The sequence below is a fragment of the Charadrius vociferus genome, unplaced genomic scaffold (assembly GCF_000708025.1).
Source record: "Charadrius vociferus isolate BGI_N301 unplaced genomic scaffold, ASM70802v2 scaffold255, whole genome shotgun sequence".
NCBI lineage: Eukaryota > Metazoa > Chordata > Aves > Charadriiformes > Charadriidae > Charadrius > Charadrius vociferus.
Genome location: NW_009648785.1, coordinates 4,253,319 through 4,276,617, shown reverse-complemented (window position 1 = coordinate 4,276,617; position 23,299 = coordinate 4,253,319). Strand labels below are relative to the sequence as shown.

The window sequence follows — 23,299 nt, the reverse complement described above, 5'->3', positions numbered from 1 at the left end:
TGCAACGTCATGATGGAGCCATAAAATGCACATAAATGTTGACCTGTCCAAAACCCACATGATTTGTGGTGCCCATGACACTCCTGAATACAGAAGTTTTTATTTCTTCCAGAACCTTATTTGCAACAAATAAGCATTTACTGCCCTTAGGTCCTTCCCAATATGGAAAGTGTTCAGCCTTTTAGGAGGAGAAGATTGTTTATGGCTGGCAAGTGAGTAAGGCAGCAAGCCTCTGGGAGAAAGCAATCAAGGTCTGTGCCCCTCTGTAGCTTGTAGAAGGAGTAGAAAATTTTGTAGCTTTTTCAAAGAAGAAAAAGGAAACAAGGGAGCTGAAGGAACTGAGATCAGGCCAGCAACGCTCTAATCTTATGAACCATCGTGTCAATCTCTTCTTTGCCACTGATCCCCTGTTCCTATAAAACCAGAAAAATTGCAGGCTGCTGGAATTGCAACTGTCATTTAGAGAAAGCTGACAACAGATACAGCTTCATTAATTCCACTTACAAACTTAATTTCCATTTCATTACTATTTTAGAAATGAATATCATTTGATGTGATGGCAAAAAATACATCCTGGAGGGTATTAGACTCTTACTGTTCATAACTTAAAGCTTTGCAACTACTCTTCGTAGTTCAACATACCAAAATCCTCCCCAGCATTTTACAGCCCAGATTTCTACCTCAGAGGATTCTACTGTAAAGTTGTGATTGTCTGTCACCACTCCATTAACTAAATTAATACTTCTAATGGCATATGGAAATGAAGTTAGATCTTCAATTTTTGATCAGCTAGGGGGTTTTGAGAGCTAAATAGGAACTCTTCGTTTTAGGAGCCCAACGGGAAGAGAAAGCAACCTCCTGTGCTGGGTGCAGTTGAAATGACAAGTACATTTTGATCCCTTTATTAACTAGACCAAAGGAGGCATTGACTAAGGAATGAAAGAAGAACTAACCTTTTACCCCTGTTGTAGGTGCTTAGATGTTGTGCTGGCCTGCTCCACTGCGGTGCCCCAGAATGCCCCATTCTGTGAGGTCAAAGCTACTTAGGAAAGCTGCTGGAGCATGGAGCCAGCCCTTTGGTAAGTTTGGAATATATTGCATAGTTTTGCAAAGTTTTTACTTTTGAAAAATTTATTATTTTATAGCCTAAAGGGTATAAAATAATAAAGAAAAGAAACCTTGCAAAGCAGAGCAATACATTTTAAAAATAATGGGATTGACCACATTCCCTCTAAACTGGCTGTATGCTCCAGCAGGGTTTCCTTAGAACCGTTGACATTGAACAGCACGTCCTGGGTGTGGCAGCAGTCATCAGCCCTATGCGAGTTCACAAACCCAAAACTTCCTGATTTTAACAGGTTCTTACTGATGATTCAGTAAAAGAATACATTATTTTGGGGTTTTTCTCTTCCATAACCTCATTTATCCATTATGAGAGGACGATCCTAGTATTCTGAATTGTGTTGCATTACATTTTAAAATGTATTACATTCTTTAAAGGAAAAAAAAAAAGTGTCCTCCAATGTAAAAAAAATGAAAAATCCCATTGTTCAAAATTGCCTCCTGAAATTAAGATGTCCCTATCTTAATGCTGCTCACTGTGGGGCAGAATAGAGCATTCTACAGTTCTTTAGTAAGGACTGACTTAATTGATAGTTTCTGAGTGATGCAATAGAATAAGAATTTTCCCTGCATTTTAGCTCAGCTAAGCCAACCCATATTGCAGTTCTGCTTTTACTACTGGAAGATAAAAGTGTCCTTGCTGAAATTAAATTTAAGTAAATTAATAATTTTAAATAAATTTTAAATGTATTCTCAGAAACTAAGATTGTAATAGTGCAAGTCAGTAAGACTCAGACTTGACCACAGGAACCAAATTTTCTGGTCCAGATTGGCCATGTAATAAATAGCGTGAATGCTATAAATCGGTCCCGGGAAGGCTTTCCAGGTAAGGTGCAGTGAAGTGGCTTTCTCCTGCGCTGCTCCTGCTGTCTCTGTTCCGTAGCCACAAGCTGAAGTCCCCTGTGGTGCTGCAGCAAGATACTGCAAGGTTTCTTGTTAAGCAAACAGGTGGAATTGTGCAAGAAGTAAGTAAGGAATTGCAGCATTAGCATGAGAACTGCATTGTAGAAAACTTCAGTGTGCTAGGACTCATTAATTATTGTTAGGTTTGTTAGGCTGACTTGAAGATATCTGGCAGGCATGAGCATTTCACCCGATTTCCAGCCCATTTATAGCAAAATAAAGATAAGACTGCACAAAGAAGCCTTAAATGCCACATCAGAAAAGGATAATTCTGACGTGGAAAGTGAAGGATATGAACATAGCCAATTTTTAAAACTTGCTCACCTGCTTTAAGTATTTAGATAAAGGGACTTTGTGTTGAAATGGCCCTGAGCACCCCAAGTTCCACCACGTGACTGTATGATTCCCACATCTGGTCCTGCTGTGTGATGTGTTTGTGCTCAGGAGCCGTCAACAACATGCTTCCTAATGAGAAGTTACACATCAGTTCAGAAGTGCCCAGGAGCAACCTGGAGCCATGTTCGAAAGCTTCCCTCGTGAGGCTCAGAGACTGCTGAAACATGTTTCTGAAAGGGGGAGGTTAAAGCCTTTTCAAGACATGCGAGTGACAAGAAGTTCAAATTAACCTCCGGCTCTCATTCTGGGCAGACAGCACCGTCCCAGAAGGTGGTGCAGGCACTACAGGAACAAAATACTGGCATTTCACTCTTAACCAAAGACTTATGAGTATCTGATTGGGGTACCAATACCAGAGCTTGAGTTAAAGCAGAGTGCTGGGTTATGGCACCTCTCTCACGAGCTCCCAGTACTCTACTGTGGAAGTTGTAGAGACTGGACCTATTCTGAGCACCAGAACCCCGTCAAGATTTATGGGTGAGATCTTTTCCTTTCTGGGAAAATGTGCACACCCTACACAATGACCCCTTTTGCTGTACATTAATTAGACTTCTTTGTAAGGTATCTCTCTCTCTCTCTCTCTCCCCAGTACTGATTGCTTATCTGCTTACCATGTGCAGTCATGCTGTTAGTGCACTGTAAGCCAGCTGGGCATCTTTGGATTCTGCAGGTGGTGTGAGGTCCTTTACTTGTTCTCTAAAAGCCCCTTTTTTGGGAATGTAGTGGGTCTCCAGAACTGAAGATTTAGTTTTGGCCCAAGTCCCGTGAAGCCTAGGTCAGACGTATGCCCAGACACTCTCCTCAGTGGCCTGTACCATCCTTCCCACAAGCTCTGGTCCTGATGATTGTGAAGGCTTTTGCTCAGTCCCGTTCAGGTTCCCTCAGCATGCTGACTCTTTTCACAGACTGTGAATTATGGGCATGGCAACTCAGTTATTTCAGGCCATACCAAACGCCCAATTTGCATACCTGTCCCTCATCACCAAATGCCAAATATCATCTGTAGAAATGCAGAAACTAAATGCATGTACTTATAAGACTCAGCAGTACCTACCTGCCTCCTGCAGTTAAATGGGAAAGCAGATCGTAACACCTGAGGACACCAGAAGTATGGGCAGTGACAGGTCAGCAGCCTGCCAGAATGCAATTGCAAATTGCAGGTGCCATTTGTCAGCATTTATTGCCCTGATGAAATTTCTGGAACTATAATAAAACCTCAGACTTTACTGTTAATCTGCCTCAGCACAACATGGGGTAAATCTTTGATTCAGTGGAACAGTTAATTGCCAAGATGTCCTTCCAGGCATCTCCGTATGCTGCCAAAACAGCCTGCCAGGCAGTGGAACCGGTGTTGTGATCAGATGGCACCGTCATACCAAAATACATCCTGGTGCATTTAACTTGAGTATTCCTGTCCTTGGGCAGCCCTTGCTTAGTGCAGGCCGATAAGGCTCTTCACTTACTGCCAAAATCCAAGGCTTTGTCACAGAATCATAGAATCATAGAATTGCTGAGGTTGGAAGGGACCTTTAAGATCATCAAGTCCAACCATTAACCTAGCACGTGAATGCTTTTTTTCCCCCAGATTGTTTTGCAGTCCCCTAAAAGGGGGGGATTTCTAAGAGGTGATCTCCCACCTCAGCTGCCACTGCATCTCACTCTGTGTCTGCATCCCAAAAGTCATGGTGACAAGGTGATGCAGGGATACTCTGTAGTCACTCTCCTTTTTTGTCTTCTGTTTTGCCTACTCCTTTTGCATCTTCTGAAAATGTTGGAGACTGATAAACAGATGTCCAGGTCTGTCAGATAGTCTCTGCGGTTCTGCACTGTCTACTCCTGTTGTAAGACTTGTATCACAAGACAGAGTTACTTCCATGACAACAGATTTCTACATCCATGGAAGAAACAATCTCGCTTCAGTTTCCTTCCCAGTGTTTATATTAATAAATTCTCGCGCCTACTCCAATATGTTGTATATTGTTGCAATTTCAGAACGGTAATTTTAGCTTCTACAATTTATATTCAAACCTCCAACTTTTCCTAATATCCTATCTGATCCCCCTGATGCAACAGTGTTCAACACGGTGTTGTTGCTTCCAGTATGAGCTGACAGCTTAACCATCTCTTGAAGACTGTTGTGTTTCAAGGTGAGATGCATTTGTTCAGTGCCTCAGTTTCAGGATTAACTCTACCATATCTAGAATGTACCATACCTAGATGTACCTACCAAACATCTCTACCATACTTAGAATTAAATGGAAGCAGCACGGACAGAACTTCCTATAGGTTTGGGACCATATCTGGCTTTATCCAGCGTCTCCAAAGCAGCCTTCCACAACTGCAGTCTGTTCAAGTGCGTGGTACTCCGCTTGGTTGTTGGCATCCATACTAAGCAAACACCTTCTAACATCTCACAGTGATTTGAACCCACTGGAGTGGTAAAAATGTTTCAATCAGCTATACAAGGGCGAATCTTTTTTTCTCAGCTTCTCCCCATCAAAACATCAGTGACATACAGCTTCTTGGGGGTTAGCATGGAAGTATAAAGTCTGCCCATTTGCAAAGATATGTGGCTACCAGGAACGTTTTGTTGCTTGGAGTGATTCACAAAACCTGTATAATGTTTCTGAGATTGAGGTGAGCCAAGTTATGACTGACATTGTGGTGGCCAGGTGCTGCATAAAGCACTTCAGCTGTGGCACTGGCACATTCACCTATGAAGTATGTCTTTGTAGTTCTTCTCCCAGCTCCACCAACTGCTCTAGCAAATCAGGTGATACTCATGGGTTATTAAACCACAGGTCAGTAGGCAAAGCCTGTGTTGGTCATCAAGTTTCCAGGCATAGTATCATCTTTCTGTAGGTTTATGTACTGTAGACAAGAGCAGCACATGTCTGAGGTTCTGCGCCACAGAAAGTTTCCTTCCTGCTAGATATTTCCTGCTGCTCGGCAGTTTAATTCTGAACTCTGCAGTATTTCTGAGGGATTAGAAAACTCAGGAAAGGTACTAGCAACATCTTCATTTATTTCTGTCTAATCGGTGAGTTTTTTACTCAGTCTGATCATAACAGTGTTGTTTTTCCCTCAGTCTGGAGAATATACAGCTATTTTGCATCCGAATCCTCATGCTTTGCTGCATGGTGGTTGGTTAAGAGCAAACCCAAGTATCATTCTTGTTTATCCAGAATAAGTTGATCAAGAGAGGGAGACAGTTCACCCCCACTCATTAGTGTTGCAGAGGGGGAAAAGATTTGTCTTCAGTGTAAATTTGTATTCCCAAATTCCACCACTTACGACATCCATTTTTTGGTAAAGTGCACTTGGAATCAATTTTCTGTTCTTCTACTGAAAGCAGTGCACCTTTTTCCTACCTTATTACTGTGGAGTTTGTGTGGGCACTCTTCAGTACAGGAATAAAGTTTGTTCTTTTGATTTTGTTTTTATTTTGGAATATTCTGTCCATTTGAATAAGTGGCACTTAGGGGATCTTAATGTGGTTCTGAGTAATAATTCTCCCACATTTGACCCCCTGCCAGCTTGTTTATTATTGTGCAGGGTTTTTTATCTCCTGAAGTTGGTTGCATCAGCTAGAGGAGTTCAGGGACAGGGGGAAGGGTTTGATACTGAATCTCTATATACCGTATTTGTACAGACTGGAGCTCATTACAGCTTCCTGTTCGTAAGAATTATGTATTTAGCTGACAGATCACACACCTTGATTGTTTGTGGGGCCCTAACTTTAAATTTGCAACGAACTAAGACCTTTTGGTCTTCTCTGAAAAACTGGCTGAGAAAGAGTGAGGTAATATTTACAGTAAAAACTGTTACTACTCCCTCGCTGGGTTTGATCTGTCACTTGAGCTCAGGGCATACTCCTTTCAGGCTTGGGTAACTTTGCCAGCATCTCTTTTCACATGTTTATGAAGCACATGCTCAAGGTTCAGTCATACTTTATTCTCATTCCATAAAAGTAACATAAAAGCATAATGCTTCATTTGACTGTCCTGTGCTATAGTCGTTATGTCAACCGTATCCGAGAACACATCGCTTCGTGGCAAGACACTGGTCATGAATCATCAAGAGTGGCGTAAATGTGGACAAGCAGTCAAAGATAAAATTTTTACTCTGTGATAAATGAAATTATTTGAACTGTAGTTCGTACATATTCCATGACATCCTCTGGCTCATACTCCAGCAGAGACCTAAACTATTTGGATTATTAACTGCCATTGTGGCTGGACTTGTACACCTTTTATGCCTTTATCATACCAAGTAAAGATGTCCAGGTCACACGAACCTTGTTCTAAATTGCACAGCTTTTGAAAACACTCTCGTGTGGGTTTGGGGGGAGTGGGGGCACTCACTCACCAAGGAGGGAAGCTGCGTGAGCAGCCCATCTTCAAGAATGGCAAAGGTGTGTATCTTCTTCCTAATGTTAAATGTTAGAGAGATGCTCATATTCCTGAAAATAAAGTTCCATTTCATGTCTTACCTCGGGCACTTGGCTTTGAAAACGTCAGCTTTACTTTACCAAGCTGGCATTTCAAGTTCTCAAGTCACAAATGAATTTCTCTCATGCGCATCATAAATCTCTGGGGCTTTATAGTCCTTTCTCAGAACTTCTATGATTTGGGGGTTTTATGTTATGACCATTCCGATTTGAAATATCTACAAATCACAAATAAAGATGTGAGAGGACTGTAAAATTGATGGTAAATCTGCCTGTCTGAAATGAGCAAACAACATAGGACCCACGGGAAATAAAGACATCAAATTGGGAATATTTTTTTCCTTTGGGGAGAATCTTGGGTACCAGAGAAATTAGCTCTGACATAATTGTTTCCTTCAGGGGACCCTGATAAGCATCTTTTCTCAATACTTACGCTCACTGGGTAGCCAATAAACAAGAGATGTAGTATATTTGGGTTTTAGAAGTTCATAAAACTTTCACAGAATAAATTTAAAGCCACAAGGGTTGTTAAATTTGGGCCAGATTTACTCCCGTGAAAATGATTGCAAACCTCTTGCTTGCCTCAGCAGGAGAGAGGTTATTTCCATATTAAGCAATCAAGTACTCTTTTAATCAAGGTATCTTAAAATGATAATTACTCAATCTTAATTATTTGTCAGCAACACATAATTTTTGTTGATATTATAATACTGTTTATTAGCACCATTAATAACTGAGCTATTTTGCTCTCCTCAGTACAGTTCTAACAGCAAAGTCCACAGGCATTTTAAATAAATTAGTATTTTAGGAGCATATTCTGCCTGCACTCCTCAGGATTCCTCATAGAGTTTGAAGGTATAGCAAAAAACAGAGTTAAACTTCATGTTAAACTATTGGACCTGTAAAGCGCTGTGAGACATTACAGGGCTCATCCAGTGCTGTGATAAACTTTATATTCTAATGCCCCATGGCTTGTAAATGTCTGTGCACACTGGTGTTTAGTGTGCGTTAATGAATCTTGTGTCTTTACAGCGTTTATTCAGGACACCAGTCTATTTTGATTCCTCCCTCAGAACTGGAGACCAATCCTGCTCTGTGGCTTCTTGCTGTGAGTCAGTACAAAGTGAGAGACACTTTTTGTTCCTATTCGGTCATGGAGCTTTGTACTAAGGGACTTGGTTCGCAAACAGAGTCACTGAAGGTGAGTAATTCTGCCGTCCTGCACAACCTGCCGCCTGCCCGGTGGTGTTTGGGAGCCTTCCCTGCCATGAACGGCTGTGCTAAATGTCTGCAGCGAGGAGAAAACCGTCAGAGTGCAAGGGCAGCTTCCACAGAACCCGTGTTATTCCTTGCCAAAGGCTATGTATGAGTATCAGTCATTCTCTTTCAGATCACAAGGCTTTTAAACATCAAGGAAAGGCTTCTATTTACCAAAGCTTTCTGATCTGTGTGCAGCCTGTGTTGATAGGCAAGTGTTGGAAAACAGAGGTGTAAACATCCAAGAGGCCCAAGGAGTATTATATTGTATATTATGTTTTATGAATTCCCTGATTAGATGAAGTACTATTTTGGTTTTGGCCGCTGTAGTTACATAATCACATACTTAAAAGTACTGTATCGTTTAACTGGATTGTCCTTGTTGAGGAGGGAGTATGGGGAAAGTGTGTATCTTCTTTCCCCCCACCACCCCCGAATTAAAAGCCACGTAGCCAGTTACATTTCTGAAGTCATCTAGATTTTCCGGTATGCTACTGAAATAAATTCGATCTTGGGATACTGATACTAATGATGTGTCCAGCCCTTACCATCCTCGCTTGATAATTTCCAAATCAGTTTTTCCAAGGCTAGACACTGCTTCCTATTTGCTATTATTCGCTGGCTTTCTGAATTAATATTGGGAAACAGCATTCCCTCCCTTCAGAATTAGCATACCCATCTCGTCCTGCGTGCTAACGTTGAGATGACAAGCAAGTATGTCTGCTCTTCTACAGCTATTAGACTGTCATCTGGCCATCCGGCCTGCGGGAAAGGTGAAAATTGTACTGGCAGCTTAGCCTCTATTCTGCTGTTCCTCTTGAATCATAATACCTACATAATAGTCTTAGGTCTTACTAACTGTTTTTCGTTAAATCTGCCCATTTGTGGCCTTTGTTACATTTTATCTTCTTTTTAGGCAAGGGGACTGGACCTTTCACGTGTACGGACATGTGTGGTAGTGGCTGAAGAACGACCTCGGATAGCTCTTACTCAGTCATTTTCAAAATTATTTAAAGACCTTGGTCTCCATCCACGGGCTGTCAGCACATCACTTGGCTGTAGAGTTAACCTGGCAATATGTTTGCAGGTAAGATTTTTCACTCCTTAAGCTCAAAGTTGTTTTAGGAAAATGGTTTTCAGCAAGAAGCATTCACTATATTTCCTTTGGCTGCTTGATTGTAGACATATTAAGAAAATGCACGTGGTACTAATGTTCTTGCACATACAGGTAGTAAATTTCTGTTACTTTGTCAACTATTCATCCTTCTTATGTTGCAATCATAGCATTTATTCTGCCCATGAATACAGTAATTCAGAAAAGCACATAGTAGAGACAGAATGCATATTCTGTGTTCCAAAAATAGTATTTAGTCGTGTAATGTAAAATCCAATGTCCAAGTGCTTACTTTAGTATGTTACAAAATGAATTGCTTCTGTTTAGAAAATAATTCCAACCATTACTTATTTAACTAGACATATTTTCTGCACACAGTTTATTGCTTACAATGGAAAATTATTTTGCTAGATCTCTTTCATTCTGTTTTGATCCACTAATCAGAAGAAAGTACCCAGGGATAATATAGGATTTAACTTGCATTCTCCGGGATTCTTTATTGAGTCATGATTTTAAGAACAGATGGAGCACTGTAGCTGTCTGGTCTGAATTTCTGAATAGCCTCTAGGTTTTCATACAGTGATAACTACATCAAGCAAATAGTTTTAAGCTGATCTACAGTGTGTTGTTTTATCTTTCAGGACTTCAAGTGATGAAAGTTAACTTGCCTTTTTATAAGGTGTTAAATTTTTAATTAATTGTGCCTTATTTCTAGTTTAAATTTATCTGGCATTAGATTCAGCCATTTTTTATGTTATTACATTTCTCTTATCTAGAATAAAGAATGTCGTTTCTATCATGACTGTAATATACATCTTGATCTTTGATAAATAGATAAAGAATCTTAAGACATGCTTTCCTGATCTGTCTCATTTTTACGACTCCTGATCTCTCTCTGTCCTTCCAAATCTAGTATGACACCTTCACATATTATTCCTGTAATTATGCCACAGGTGTCCTACTCAAATGTAATATGATTCCTGGCTTAATAATCTTTTTAAATAACATAAGAATCATCTTCTGCATTGACAACTGCATTGGCTGGGAAGTTCCATATCCATTTGGTCACCTACCATATCTCTAACCTCCTCAAAGGCACTGTCTCCCTGTAGAACTTGCCTATACTCTATATGGTGCATCCCACATTTCAAATCTGGCAGTTACTTGTAGTTTACGTTAAAGGATTTCTCATGCATGTAATGTGCATAATTGGCTAGGTGTGGAAGCCAGAACAGATCTTCTCAGTGGCACTGCAAATTAGGCATTTGCTATTCTTTTCCTGATTGTAAACATAAAGATTTTTTTTTATTTTATCCAAAAAATATGACAAATACAGGTTACGGGTTCAGCACAGACCATATGTCTGTGTGTTATGCCTGCCTTAGCCTCTTGCCCTGTTCAACATCACTAAAGAATCCTGTCTTTCATCAGACCTTAGCTAAAAGTGACCTTGTAGTTCAGCATGTTACCAGCATATGAACATAGGAGGTGTGCCATGTCTCCAGTACTGCTTGCTTTCTCTCTGGCTGCCATCAGAATTTCCCTTCAGCCCAGGGTGACTAATTATTATTATCAAATATCATACATACAAGGCGGCAAAGCTGAGCAGGGTTAAAAGTCATTCTGTGTCACAGAGGTAGAGTTCTTTAGTTTGACATTCTGTAATTGCTGCCATAAATATTACCCAGGAATAAAAGTTTAAGAAAATCTCCTGTAGTCTCAAAAGCAGCACTTGAACCCTTCAAAACAGTTTTACCCTAATAAAACTTAATAAATAGTCTCGAGAGAAAAATACATCTTGTAGATTAGAAACGTCTATGAACGTATCTTCCCCCGTATTTTTGTCATGGATTTAATACAAAAAGTACTGACTGAGGTTTTGAAATCTCTTCTACTGAATGTTTCTTTGCAAGAATACAGGCCTCTTCATGTCTTTCTCTGTATCTAGAGTCCTGGGTGATGACAAGGCAGAGAGGACAACTCGGAAAACATCTAGGAAATCTTCAGGCACTCCCAACTGAGGCAGCACGATTTGTATGGTACCAGTTTAGGCCAGTTAGCAGGTGCAGGTTGGCATGCATTCCCAGTCAGCAAGCCAACCAAGCTTCAATACTTGGCTGGGAGGGGCAGAGCAGGCAGCAAGGACACAACTTTCCCTCCAGTAGAGAAGGAAAACTGAGGAGAAGGACACGGGCTGGTTACTTGGTAACAATAGTTTTCTAATTTGCTCCTGTATCTTTAGCCGTTTTGAAGTGCCCATGGAATGTCTTTTTCAGAGGAAGGGAAGGAGGGAAGTGATGGCATATCCTCAAGGCCGACTGCTTTGACTTTCCCGACAGACCAGGATGGGGCACGCCAGTCTTCCCCTGCCGCTGTGGTGGAGCTACTTCTGAAAAGTAACTGAGCTTCTCTGGCTTTTGGTCCATGGAGAGACCAGACATGAAGGATGCTGTAGATAAAAATGACAAATTAGCTGGGGAAGTTTGCTTGCCACTAATGAAGATCTCCATTTCAGGCTTGCAGTGATCACTGGACTGTTCATGGTGGCTGCTTCACTTAGGAGATAAGTCATTTGTTCAGGACAAATAATAAAACCAGGGAGTGATACCAAGCAGCAGTAAGCCAGGTTCAATGCCCAAGTATGCCTCATTGGAAGTAATATTGTACTGGGCCTGCCTAGTCTGAAGTTGACTTGTTTCATTGCAGCCAGTATGGAGCTGTGTTTTGGATTTGTGACTGAAACAGTGTTGATCGCACACCAGTGGTTTAAGTATTGCTGAACTGTGCTGCACAGCATCAAGGCTTTCCTCGTTTCTCACTCTGCCCACCGCACCACCACCCCGATGACCCCAGCAAGGAGGCTGGGGGAGAGCAAGGGGATATCCCATACCATATAACGCCATGCTCAGCATTAAAAAAGGCGGGGATGGTCCTCCAAAGTAGCCATTGCTCAGAGACTGGCTGGGCATCATTCTGCTGCTGAGAGGTGGTGAGGGATTGCTTTTGCATCACTTGGGTTTTTTTTCTCTTTCTGTCCCTCATGAAGCTGTCTTCATCTTGACTCATAGGTTTTCCTGCTTTTGCTCTTCCTGTCCTCTCCCCTGTCCTGCTGGGAGAGGAGCGAGCAAGCGGCTGGATGGGTACTTAGCTGCTGTCTGGGTCAACCCACTACAAATGTGCAGGAAAGCTGAATACACGCAGAAAAACTGAATGTCCTAATCAGCATGGAGTTAGGCTGGATTTTCGCTGGACTATGGATATCTGCCTTTTGATTGTGTTAACTCCTTAGCTGAAGTTTGCTTCTTGGATGGCTCTTTACAGAAATTCTTGAAAGAGTTATTGAATCAAACTGTAAAAGTGGATAGCTTTCTGAAGGAATATTATTAATGATACTGACTACAAATTTAAGAACAGCACAGAATGAGAGCCTTCAGTAAGGTGATTAACAGCCTGGCTGATCCTATAGCTTAGTGTCAGGTTTTGTTGAGTCCTACTAAGATGTTGTATCTCAGTCCGTAGGTCAAACTAAAAGCCATACACTGTCTAAAGAGTGGCGTGGCCAGAATGCAGAAAGACATTTCAGAACAGGCTATATTTAGTAACGTTACCCTTCCAAGTGGAATGGTTTTTGAAACGTTTAAGCCATGGGTAGTTTGGCAAGTTTTAAAGGGGTTTGAAAAATTACTAAAGATGTTACTTACAAGCATCACCACAAAACATGTCATTTTGATAGAGAATATAAAGATACAGGATTACATCCTTTGAAGCATCTGGTAGTAGACACTGCCAAAGACTGGATACTGAATTAGACTGAATGCTCTTTCCAAACTGTCTGGAAGTTTATGGCTACCAATATTCCAGAATAGCTTGTGGGCTATTCTGTTTTCTGGGCTGAGGAACAGAATGAATTTTAATCCTTGATCAACAATGTTCCTGAAATTAGCGTTGTCTCCAGTGTGTTCCAGAAATGGGTCATGATTTCTGAATTCTTCACACTTCATAAAAGTACTTCCAAAGTTTGAGTCAACAGCATCTGCCTTTGCTTTGTTTTTTCCAATTTGTGTCATCCATGAGATCAGCATGTCGTTCCTGGAACACCGTCTTCTGAAGGGATAACTGTGATCCAGCCTATTCTATGGTCATTTTAATATACTTATCTACTAATCGGCTTTCTAAACATATCTTTATATTCAGCTATTGACACTTAGCAGCAAAAAGCATATCCAGGCTTTCTTCTGTATGGGCTGCCTCTAACACAGCTTGGATGTGATCTTTGATACATTCTTCGCTTCATTTCCAAATTTTTGGACAAATTTAAGACTCAAGTGTTCCAAGGGGAAAGTATCTTGATTTTTCCAAAAAGGTTTTACTGTTGAAAAAGAAGAGGGGGACATGTATGTGTAAGTACGTGTGTGTGTCTGTGTGTGTGTGTATAAAAACTTCATAGCAGAATTTGGCCTTTTTTTAAAGGTTACTTTAAGAAGGAAATCATTGTGATAATCCCTTTGGTACAAAAGAGCCTTAGTCTACCGAATTATCTTAATTTCAGGATTAACATCACTGACAGACTAATGCATTGTCATTTGTATTCATTTCCTCTCAAATTTAGAGCAAATTTACTATGTTTCTTTTGATGTAGTCATTTTGGACTAGATTTTGAGAGGTGTGCTTTTGAAAATAAATAATTCTCTCCATCTTTAGGCACTTAAATAGCATTAATATCTGACCTTTTATAGCTGTATAATCACAGATAATGGTCCAGGGATTTCTGAGATGAAAAGATTGCATCCCGCATATTTTAATTCTCATTAACTAGCATCTTGGCATTCTCAAGAGAGAGAGAAAAATAGATATGAAGAGTAGCCTGTTTCTTAGAACAGCACAGATGGTTCTCTAGGATTTTAGCTAATTTCCATTTAAACACTTGAAATAAATATTTTCATTTTATTCGGCCTGCTACTCAATTTCAGTTGAGGAAAAACTTCGAGAAGTTGTTCATTTTCCTTAGTTAACCCTGAAAATGTACTAACAAATCTGCCCAAGCTGGGGCAGGAGAGCAGATTCATCTTGCTTCTTTTGTGTCACCTCTAAGTGGGATGGCAAGGTTACATGAGTTATTCAATATCCATCTATAGTCAGTAGAATCAAAGAAATACTTCAAGAGAGAGATTCATTCAGCCTATCTCAGGTGCCCATCTTGGGATGGGATTCATCAACATCAGGAGATACTTCCTACCTTATACTGCACACTTTTTTCTTCGATGGCTGAAGTTACATGAAAGGAGTCCCTCCCTCACTGTTTAGCAAAGGGAACTTTGCTAATAAATTTAGGGCTTAAAATTAATGTTTCTTTTCACTTAGTGATAGATCACACTTCTTGAGGATCTTCCATATTAAAATTAATAAGGGATAGCTCTGCAAAGAGTGCAACGGGAGACCATGCACTTTATCAGAGGTATGATTCACACTTAGCAATGTAGTACAGCTCTGGTTGAGTTCCCTCAGATTCTGTGTTTTCCCACCTTTACTATGAGTCATGCCATGAAGTTCTTTCCACAGTTCCAGCTGCTGTGCTTGCATATGTGAGATCGTTAAGTGTACGTCAAAAATTCCATTTCTGAGCATCACTGAAGCAGAAGTAGACTCAGAATAAAGATTGAGGTCACAGCCTTAAATAGCAAAACAAAACAAAACCCAAAACAACAGTTATTTTTAAATCCTTAGGACTTTTGATTGCTTACTTCCTGCTTTTTAACTCTGGGGAGGGAAGCAAGGGAGAGCATGGCGCTCAGCCTTTGACTTCAGTGGAAATTAGGGGCAAGCTGAGTGCTGGCACACGGTCATCCCTACTGCTGACTTGTTGGGTTAGTCCTCTGTGCAGTTTTGACCTGCAGTGTTTTCTCAGAGAATCGAAGCCTGGCACGTTGCAGAGGTTTGCACGGACCAGGGGTTGTTCACTGCTGGCAGCCTGTGCGTGGCAGGAGATTTATTTAGTCCAAGGAATTTGACTTACAATATACCCGTTTTCAGACAGAAAATGATGTTTGGCCCATTTTATTTCCTTGAACACTACCTAGCATGTCCTTAGTTAGTATCAGATACAACAGAAGTGATATTGTTTTGTTCCTGTTACCAGCATTACAGATGCTCTCTCTCTCTGTCTTACAAAATAAATGTGCACAGACAAATTCAGTCAGTCAGTCTGGTCTTGGTTAAGTCTCTGCTTCTTTTGAAACACTTTCAGAGTATCATCGCAGCTGCAGCTGGCCACAGAAGGACCATGCTGAGACTTCCACTGCTGTTTCTCAAGCCCTTCCTTAGTTGAAAGCCATATGAGGCTTTGGTATGCTCAAGAGTCCTCCCTGGACCTGCAGTATAGTCACAGGCAATGAATTATATAACTGATGGATTTCAGCAGTTCTCCTGCTTTTTTTGCAGTTACACTGCAGTGTTCAACCTGGATCATTAGTAATATTTCTATTTTGGGGCAGCAATGTAATAAGCAGATCCATCCTATTTTTTAAATGCTTCATCTTCCCCCGCATCCAAAATAAACCTGTTTTAAGATGCTGCTGTGGCAGCTTCCTGTAGTCTTTAACTTGGCTGGAATTCAGAAGTTTGATGAGAGGGATGCTCTCAGAGCTGTGTATTTTCACAAGTTGTAGGGCAAGTCCCAATGCAGCCATGTGGTGTTAGATGCTTCACGTGACAGTAGCGGCTTCGGACTAGTCACCACTGTGTTTTGTCTCTTTGCTGCATTATCAATCAATGTGGAGAAATGATGGGGTTTTATCAGCTTCAAAGTTGACTGTTCTTTATACATATTACACTGTTTATCATTGAAAATAGACTAAGTTACTTCATTTAGTTATGGTCTTCTAGTAATTAGGTTGTGCACAAAGCCTTGATTTTATTTCACTTTAGGAACAGGTCTATCTGTATGAAACAAGGTGTAAGTATCTTTCTCTGTTGTGTACTAATTATTTTTTTTCCAAAAAGAGAGCTTTTAATTTCCAGGGGACATCACTTACAAACTTCTTCTAGTAGTGAAATGGCAGACCTGGAACCCCTGTCTCAAAGGATGTGCATTAAAATAGCAGGGCCTAATGTTTACTGACTTCTTCACCAAAACACAAAAATAAAAAAATCAGTATGCTAGACACATGTTTTCCACTAACAACGTTGTCTGTAGTGTCCTAAAACCATTTAAGTCTGTTTGTCGAAGGTTAGCAGTCTACAGCTGTCTCTTCTGTTGCTCTACTAAAATGTTGACACCTCATTTTATACTTTTTTTAACCTTTAATGGTATAATGGTTAATTTGTAAGATTCCTGTATTTGACATTGTTTTTCTTTTTATTTTACTCCCTGCTTTTTGCATTCTCCTCTTTTATTTTTCTCCCACCCTTCATTCCCATTTTTTTATTATTATTTTCGTCTTGTGTTACCTTCTTTCCTTCTCTCCCTCATCCCTGCTATTCCTGCTGCTATAGCCTCACAGGCTGGGGAAGCTGGCCGAGCAGGTAGGGGATTTTCATGTTCCCTCAATACCCACCTATCAGCTTCCAACAGTGGGACAGACTAGCAATTGAGTCTGGAGATGTGGGGATTTTCAGATCCTTCTATGAAATTATAAACAAGTCCAGTATAGCTTTATCTGGATGCAGGTTTCATCAAATATTAGCGGTCTGTTCTAACTATTTCATTCACACCGAAAATAACAAATACCATAGTGATTGTCTTTGATTTTCAAACTTGCCTGTTTCCACTATTTTGTAAATCAATTCAGGTTTAGTTTTATTTTTAAAGATAACCAATTTTTCCTTGGTTTTGTTTTTTTTTTAACATTGCATATATTTCAAATAAGTTCTCCACTCAGCACTAGTCTGTTACACTGCTGAGTTTACTAGTAGACTGAAAATCGTGTTGTTAATAGCTAGAGAGGCTACTGTATCTTGTATTGTGTATAACAAGCTAAAGAGGCTAACATGCATGTGCAGCTCTGTTACTCTTTTTCTCCTCTGGTGGTGGGTTGCTATCAGTATCTGTACAGTAACTATCAATTGGTAGTGGTAACTCTTTTCCCCTTTAGATACAAAAATTATCTATTTGTGGAACTCCATTGCAATTTTTAGTGCTCAACAAATTGTGGAACTACCAGCCAGCATTGCAGAAATGCAAAATTTAATCCTAGACATTCCTAATGTGAAGAATTATACTCTATAATATATCCCAAACGCGGCAGAAATCATTGGGAGTTGATGTTGCGTGCTGTTCTAAGTAGTAAACGTCTAAATAACTGATAAAGGAGTTCCTGCACCTTAGATTACCAGGGTTAGATGAATTCATCTGCTGAAAAGAAAATTTCCAAAGTTCCAGTGTTCCAAAATGGAAGTTGTGTTTTTCTTCTAGCTTTCTGCTTAGCAGTGACGTGAGGTATGCAGCAGAGAAAAGAGCCCTAGACTGGAGCATTGAGAATTCACATGATGTTCAGTGGTGATGATTTTGAAGTTTCAGATAAGGGAAGATCATCGCAGGTTACAAAACTGCAGCAACGCTGTGGGTGGAAAGGCCTAAAAGACTGTATCATCTCCGCATGAAAGGAAACTAAAATTAGTCTACTGCTTTTCTAGTAACTAAATATTGTGACATAAAGGAAGGATTTAAATTATGCAGTGGAAGACTGAAAAGGAACAGAATAATTGCTTACAGACCTCCAATCCACATTGGTTCATGTCATGCGTGCTACCTTTACTATCTTTAGCTTCAACTGTATTCTCTGTTGCATGTATGGAAGACTCTCAGTAAACCATGCTTCACATTCCTGACCATGTGCTTCTGCCATTAAACTGTGTCTCCTCAGCAATTTCCGCGTTCCTTTATATGGCAAAACGTGTTTAACATTTTTTGTATGTATCCACGTGCTGATTACTTGGGCTTTTGTAGCAAATAAAACCTATGTTGACATGTGTTTGGTTAAGTAGTATGGCCGCTTGATGTTTTTCTGAACGCCAAGGTAACAAGTACGTGACGGTAGGTATGTTTTCCAGTGCTCTTTCTGATTCTGTAAAGCTGAGCTTTGGTGAATAGCTTAAATATAACTTGTCATTTGATTAGCATAATTAGCAGTGAAATGAACATTTGGTTATTTGGGGGGTAAAACTCTTCTCCTCCCAGCCTTCAGGTTCTGATTAGCTGATGTTGTTGTTTACAGGGAACATCTGGACCAGATCCCACCACAGTGTATGTTGATATGAGGGCACTGAGGCATGACAGGTCGGAACCACCTTTTTCTTTTTCTCTAATACACACAATTAACAGAGTTTCTAGCAAGAAAGCTACTTCAGCACACCTCACAGCCCCTGAAAACCTTTGTAATCCTCATAAATAATTTGTGCTAACTCCTACCAGTGAGCAGAAATAGACATTTTTACTAGTTGGTTAATTAATTTTACCACTGATAAAACCAAAACATCTGACATCACTTCAATGACTAACAATTCCCTGCTGTTATTGCCTTCAGGATTTCATGACACTTGTATTCAGGTGGTGCACCCTAGTCGGTCCCTAAGAAACAGAGTCCTGTTGGGTCTCTTAGCTTCACAGAGGTGTTTCTCCTGGGTTGGCAGCTGCTAGCCACTGGAGAGACCATGGAGGGATTTCTTAAATGCTGCAAGACTATGAGGAAATGGATTATTGGCTTCAGCCGTTGTGAGCAACCACATTCTGTAACTGTGGGTATTTTCTAGTTCTGTCCTTAATCTTAGATACGTATACAAGAAGCAAGAACTAAAATTTACCACTAGCAGTATTAAGGAGATGTCTGAAATCTTACAGTTGGAGGGAAACTTTTGATTTTAGGTGTAATTTTAGAAAATACCCATGCACGTCTATTTCATTTTTCCAAATCTCTGGTCAAAAGGCTAGCAGGTAGTCCCTTTACAAAATTCTAACAAAACAAAAAGCTTTCTATTGACTCTGGAGAAGGCAAACATTTAATTGACAGTGTTCACCAGTCCTGGTTCCTTTAAAAAAAAAATATCCAAATGGGGCTTTTTTTTTCCTTTTTTTTTTTTTTTTTGCTTCTTTTTCTTTCATCCTTCTTAAAAGCTTAACAGAGAATTTGTTCCCCTCAGGTGAATACCAACTTTGGCTATATCAAAGTGACCGGCTCAGCTTGCAGGGTGCGGACCTCAGGGCACTGCAGGACCAAATTATCCTCTGGGTAGTTAGGTCAGATACATATATAGATATTTTCTTGTAGCACATGGAGTTTGGCAGGTGGAAGAAAGGAATGCAAGATACTTGCCTCTCTCACCATTTCTTTATTCCTTTTGCACACAGTGTTACCAACAATAATACTTATGTTTGATCCATCCTTTGGGATACTACTGTCTGTATAACCCAGCCGTAGAAAACTTGGTCTTCCTGGCCCAGCAGCTGTGGTCTTGTGTAGGCACAGTCCATGCTCATACTCAACCCAGCAAAGAAAAAAGGCCTTTTTTGTAAAAAGCTGTTATCGTTATATGAGCCTACCATCTCTGCATTGCACTTTTGAAAGCAGATTTGCTTGAGAAGGTGAATGATTTGTGTTGTAAAAGAAATGAGAAGGGGAACATTTCTTTACCTAAGAGCAGAGCAAACACTGTGACCAGGACAGATCTCATCCAGCCTGAAGTGGTCTGCTAGGCTCCTTCTGCAGCCACTGGAAAGGCACGCACACCACCAGTGTGTCACAGCTACCTGAGACATGCACCAGCATGGGGTGAATTCACCTTTAAGGTACCTTTCTTTCTGTATTGTTGAGGCAAGAAGCTTACATTACTAACTTTGGAAATTAAATGTTTATTTTTTAATAGGCACAGTAAGCTGAGACTCACTTACCCATGGTGTTTGGTCTAATATCAGAGCTCTGAAATGGTTGAAGTTGAACACAATGTAGATAGATATGTGTAAGCATCATTCAAGTGCAGGAGAAAGAGCTAACGAATCATTAAAAACAAAGTTGTAGATATAGAAGGGAAGGAAAAAAGCAAATGTAGATTAATTCCTTATTTGGAATTATTTTTTCTGAGAGGAGAAAGAAATTTATAGAACATTCATTGAAAGGGAAGTATATAGAAACAAATATATGTAGAAAGAGAATATAACATTCACAGTTAGTTAATAACAATAATAAACAATAAAAATAATTTTGTATATGTTTATATAGAGGAAATAAGATTTACTGTTCATAAAGGCTGCATAAACCATGGGTATACTATTTCCCTGCCTTAGTGTGTCATTGAGAAGTAGGCATCATTATCAAGATCAAACTTTGCAGTGTATTAATTTATATTTAGTGACTAGTTGTACAGAACATGAAAGATGATCTTTAGAGTTGGCTTCTCAGATTGTGGTAATGTGGATTTTAATTTGATGGATTAAAGCTGTGCCTCATTTACTCAGTCCTGTGGAATTTAGAATTAGATTCATGGGTCATAAATTAGGGGAGAAAACAACTTTATCTGACATAGTCTCTTCACACTTGCTGTTTCTAACTTTTTTAGTGGAACTGAATGTCACTATTGGTTAACAGTAACTGAAAGATTGCTGTACATAGCTGTGAGACAGTATAGAAACAACCCACCGTGTTTTGCAGGTCAGCCAGTCCCCCAAAAATATGAAAAAATTACACTGTATGCTTAATGTGAGAAGTTTTTTTCATATTTTATATTTTAGAAGATGTTTCCAGAATTTGAAGAAGACTGAACATCCTTTTTTTATTATTGTCTTTCAACACTTTCTAGTTGCTCCAAAAAGCAGCTGTAGTTCATCCTTCGAGATTATTCAAATCCTATTCACATCTATAAAAATTAATAATCAGTTTGAATACAACTATTTCAAGCTCATCCGGTAATTATGTGTTTGCATACTTCACAGCTTATGAAAAAGTTGCCATTTAATAGGAGTTCAGATGCAGACACCTGTGCCATGTACAATTTGGGTAGAGATCTAGGAGTGGTCGGTCGACCAAACTAGACATTTCCTCCCAGCTCTCACTGGATTTGGATGGCTTGCTTCTTAGGTCAGGTTGGAGGTTCTCAAACACCTTTTTGTTTGTGCCTCTGTGTGGTTTTGAGCCATCACCCCACTGGTTTAGCTGCTGGGACTCTGCAGCTCTGGCCATAGTTGCCAGCTGGGGGAAATGGATGGGACTGGGCTCAACTGGAGGTTCAGGAAACTTGTGCCAAGGGGTGCAACCAGTCGATCAGTGGCTGGCATCAGCTATGATATTGGAAAAAGGGCTCGATTGCCTAGCTGTGAGTATCTAGTGCAGTTTTAGAAGCTACAGCCACTCCAGCAGGGTTTCCTCATGTTGTATTTGCTAGCACTAGTGAGATGTCCCAGGCACCCTGTGCCATCTCAAATGGCATTAGGCAACTCTTTTTGGAAACTGAGTAATATCATAATAGCAAGAGTATACAGCTTTGGCTTGCTCTTGGTGACAATACGTCAGTTGTAACCAGTACTCAGCATTTCATTGATTTTCGAAAAACCAGAGTGTCCTCAGGATGGCCAAGAAAGACTGAGCAAAGACAGGCAAGTCCCACATGGGCTGTTCAATTAAAAAAACAGGAGAAGACTCCCAAGTTAGCACCAAGTGGCAGATATGCTCCTGCACTGCAGTGCAATGAAGTTTAGAGAGGTTAACTCAGATCCAAAAGGCAAAATAGGTGGATTAATGCTTCACCGCGCATGAGCTGGCCTCGCGGCAGGCTGCGCTGGCACGGCACGGCTGGTCCCAGTTGCTGACTCACTGTGCAACTCAAGTCATGGAAGTGTGCCCGCTTGTGTCTGCGGGGAGGGCAGATGCAGCAAAACTTCACCCCCTCCCCCAAATAAAAAGAAATAGAATAAATATATTCATATTCTTGTCCTGCTGTCTAAACCACTGGTTTTCAGATTACTCCATCATCATTTTGGACCAGTCATATTCTCCTCAGAAAGCTTTTCAGGTGTTTAAGCACGAGATACGTAAATGTACTAAAAGCTGAGAAGTGCTTGGAAGATTAAAAAGAGACAGAGACCCTTTTCTCATCATACCAAAATACCATATACTTGAAAGATACTGGCTTTTATAACACTTACATGCTTTTGTAACAGTAAAGATGTAAATTTAAAGCCCAAGTATCCCTTTTATCCAGGATGTTCTAAAACAATATGTACATCTCTGATATTAGCATAAAAATTTCACAGAGTCCTCATCCCCAACAGCAGGTTAGTTCTTGGTAGAAAAATTATCTATTGGCAAAACGAGCCACTTCATCAAACTAAGAATAGACCCCATGTGTATTCCAAAATAAATCTTCCTTTCACATAGACAGGGCAAAAATATTTTTAAGTGTTCTTCAGGAGGTCAGGCTCAATTTTCAAATGTTTCAATATATTTGCAAATATTCTAAAATGTATTTTTTAGAATCATTCAAAACTGCTTTCAAAATGTAGCTGTTTTAACCTGCTAGTTTAAATTTTGAAATTACCTTAAATTTGAAACTAAGCTGGTATGAATAAGCAGTAAAATATAATGAAAAATAGTGAAATATTTTGACTGCTTTGAATTTTTGCTCAAATATTTTTAGGGATTTTTTTCTGCATTTCTATATCTTTCATATTTAAAATGTTATATAGAGAATTTCCTCAGAAGTTTTAATTAAATAAAATTTTAATTAAAAGTTTTAAGCTGAAGGATCCATCTGGTGATGGCTGAGGAAGATCATTGATCTTCTCCTGAAGGTGAAACTTCCTGCAAATCCTGTAAAGATAAGCATCCCCTTGCATCCTAATAATCTCTTCTATAGCAAAACCTTATCCATAAATTAGGAAGGATTATTAAAATCACTGTCCTGCCCTAAGTGGGGCAAGGAAAGATCTACTTTGATATCGGAGTTTATTTTAAAGGGACTAAAAAGTAAAAGGAAACAAATTCACTGCAATCTATATCTACACCCAAAAGTGGCTAAAAATGTCACCAGTCTTCTTGTTCAGTAGCAGGTGGTGACAACTTATGAGCTCTGAT

At 39.9% G+C, this 23,299-nt stretch overlaps 1 protein-coding gene across 2 annotated transcripts in view; it reads left to right on the top strand.

Annotated features, from left to right (window-relative positions):
- DIP2C (DIP2 disco-interacting protein 2 homolog C (Drosophila)) overlaps nt 1–23,299 on the top strand; it is a 149,197-nt gene that overhangs the window by 102,820 nt on the left and 23,078 nt on the right. For both annotated transcript variants that reach the window (XM_009886781.1, XM_009886779.1), the window contains 3 exons: nt 7,904–8,072; nt 9,045–9,215; nt 18,455–18,516. In XM_009886781.1, coding sequence (XP_009885083.1) covers nt 7,904–8,072; nt 9,045–9,215; nt 18,455–18,516 — 402 coding nt within the window. The remainder of the gene's footprint in view (nt 1–7,903; nt 8,073–9,044; nt 9,216–18,454; nt 18,517–23,299) is intronic.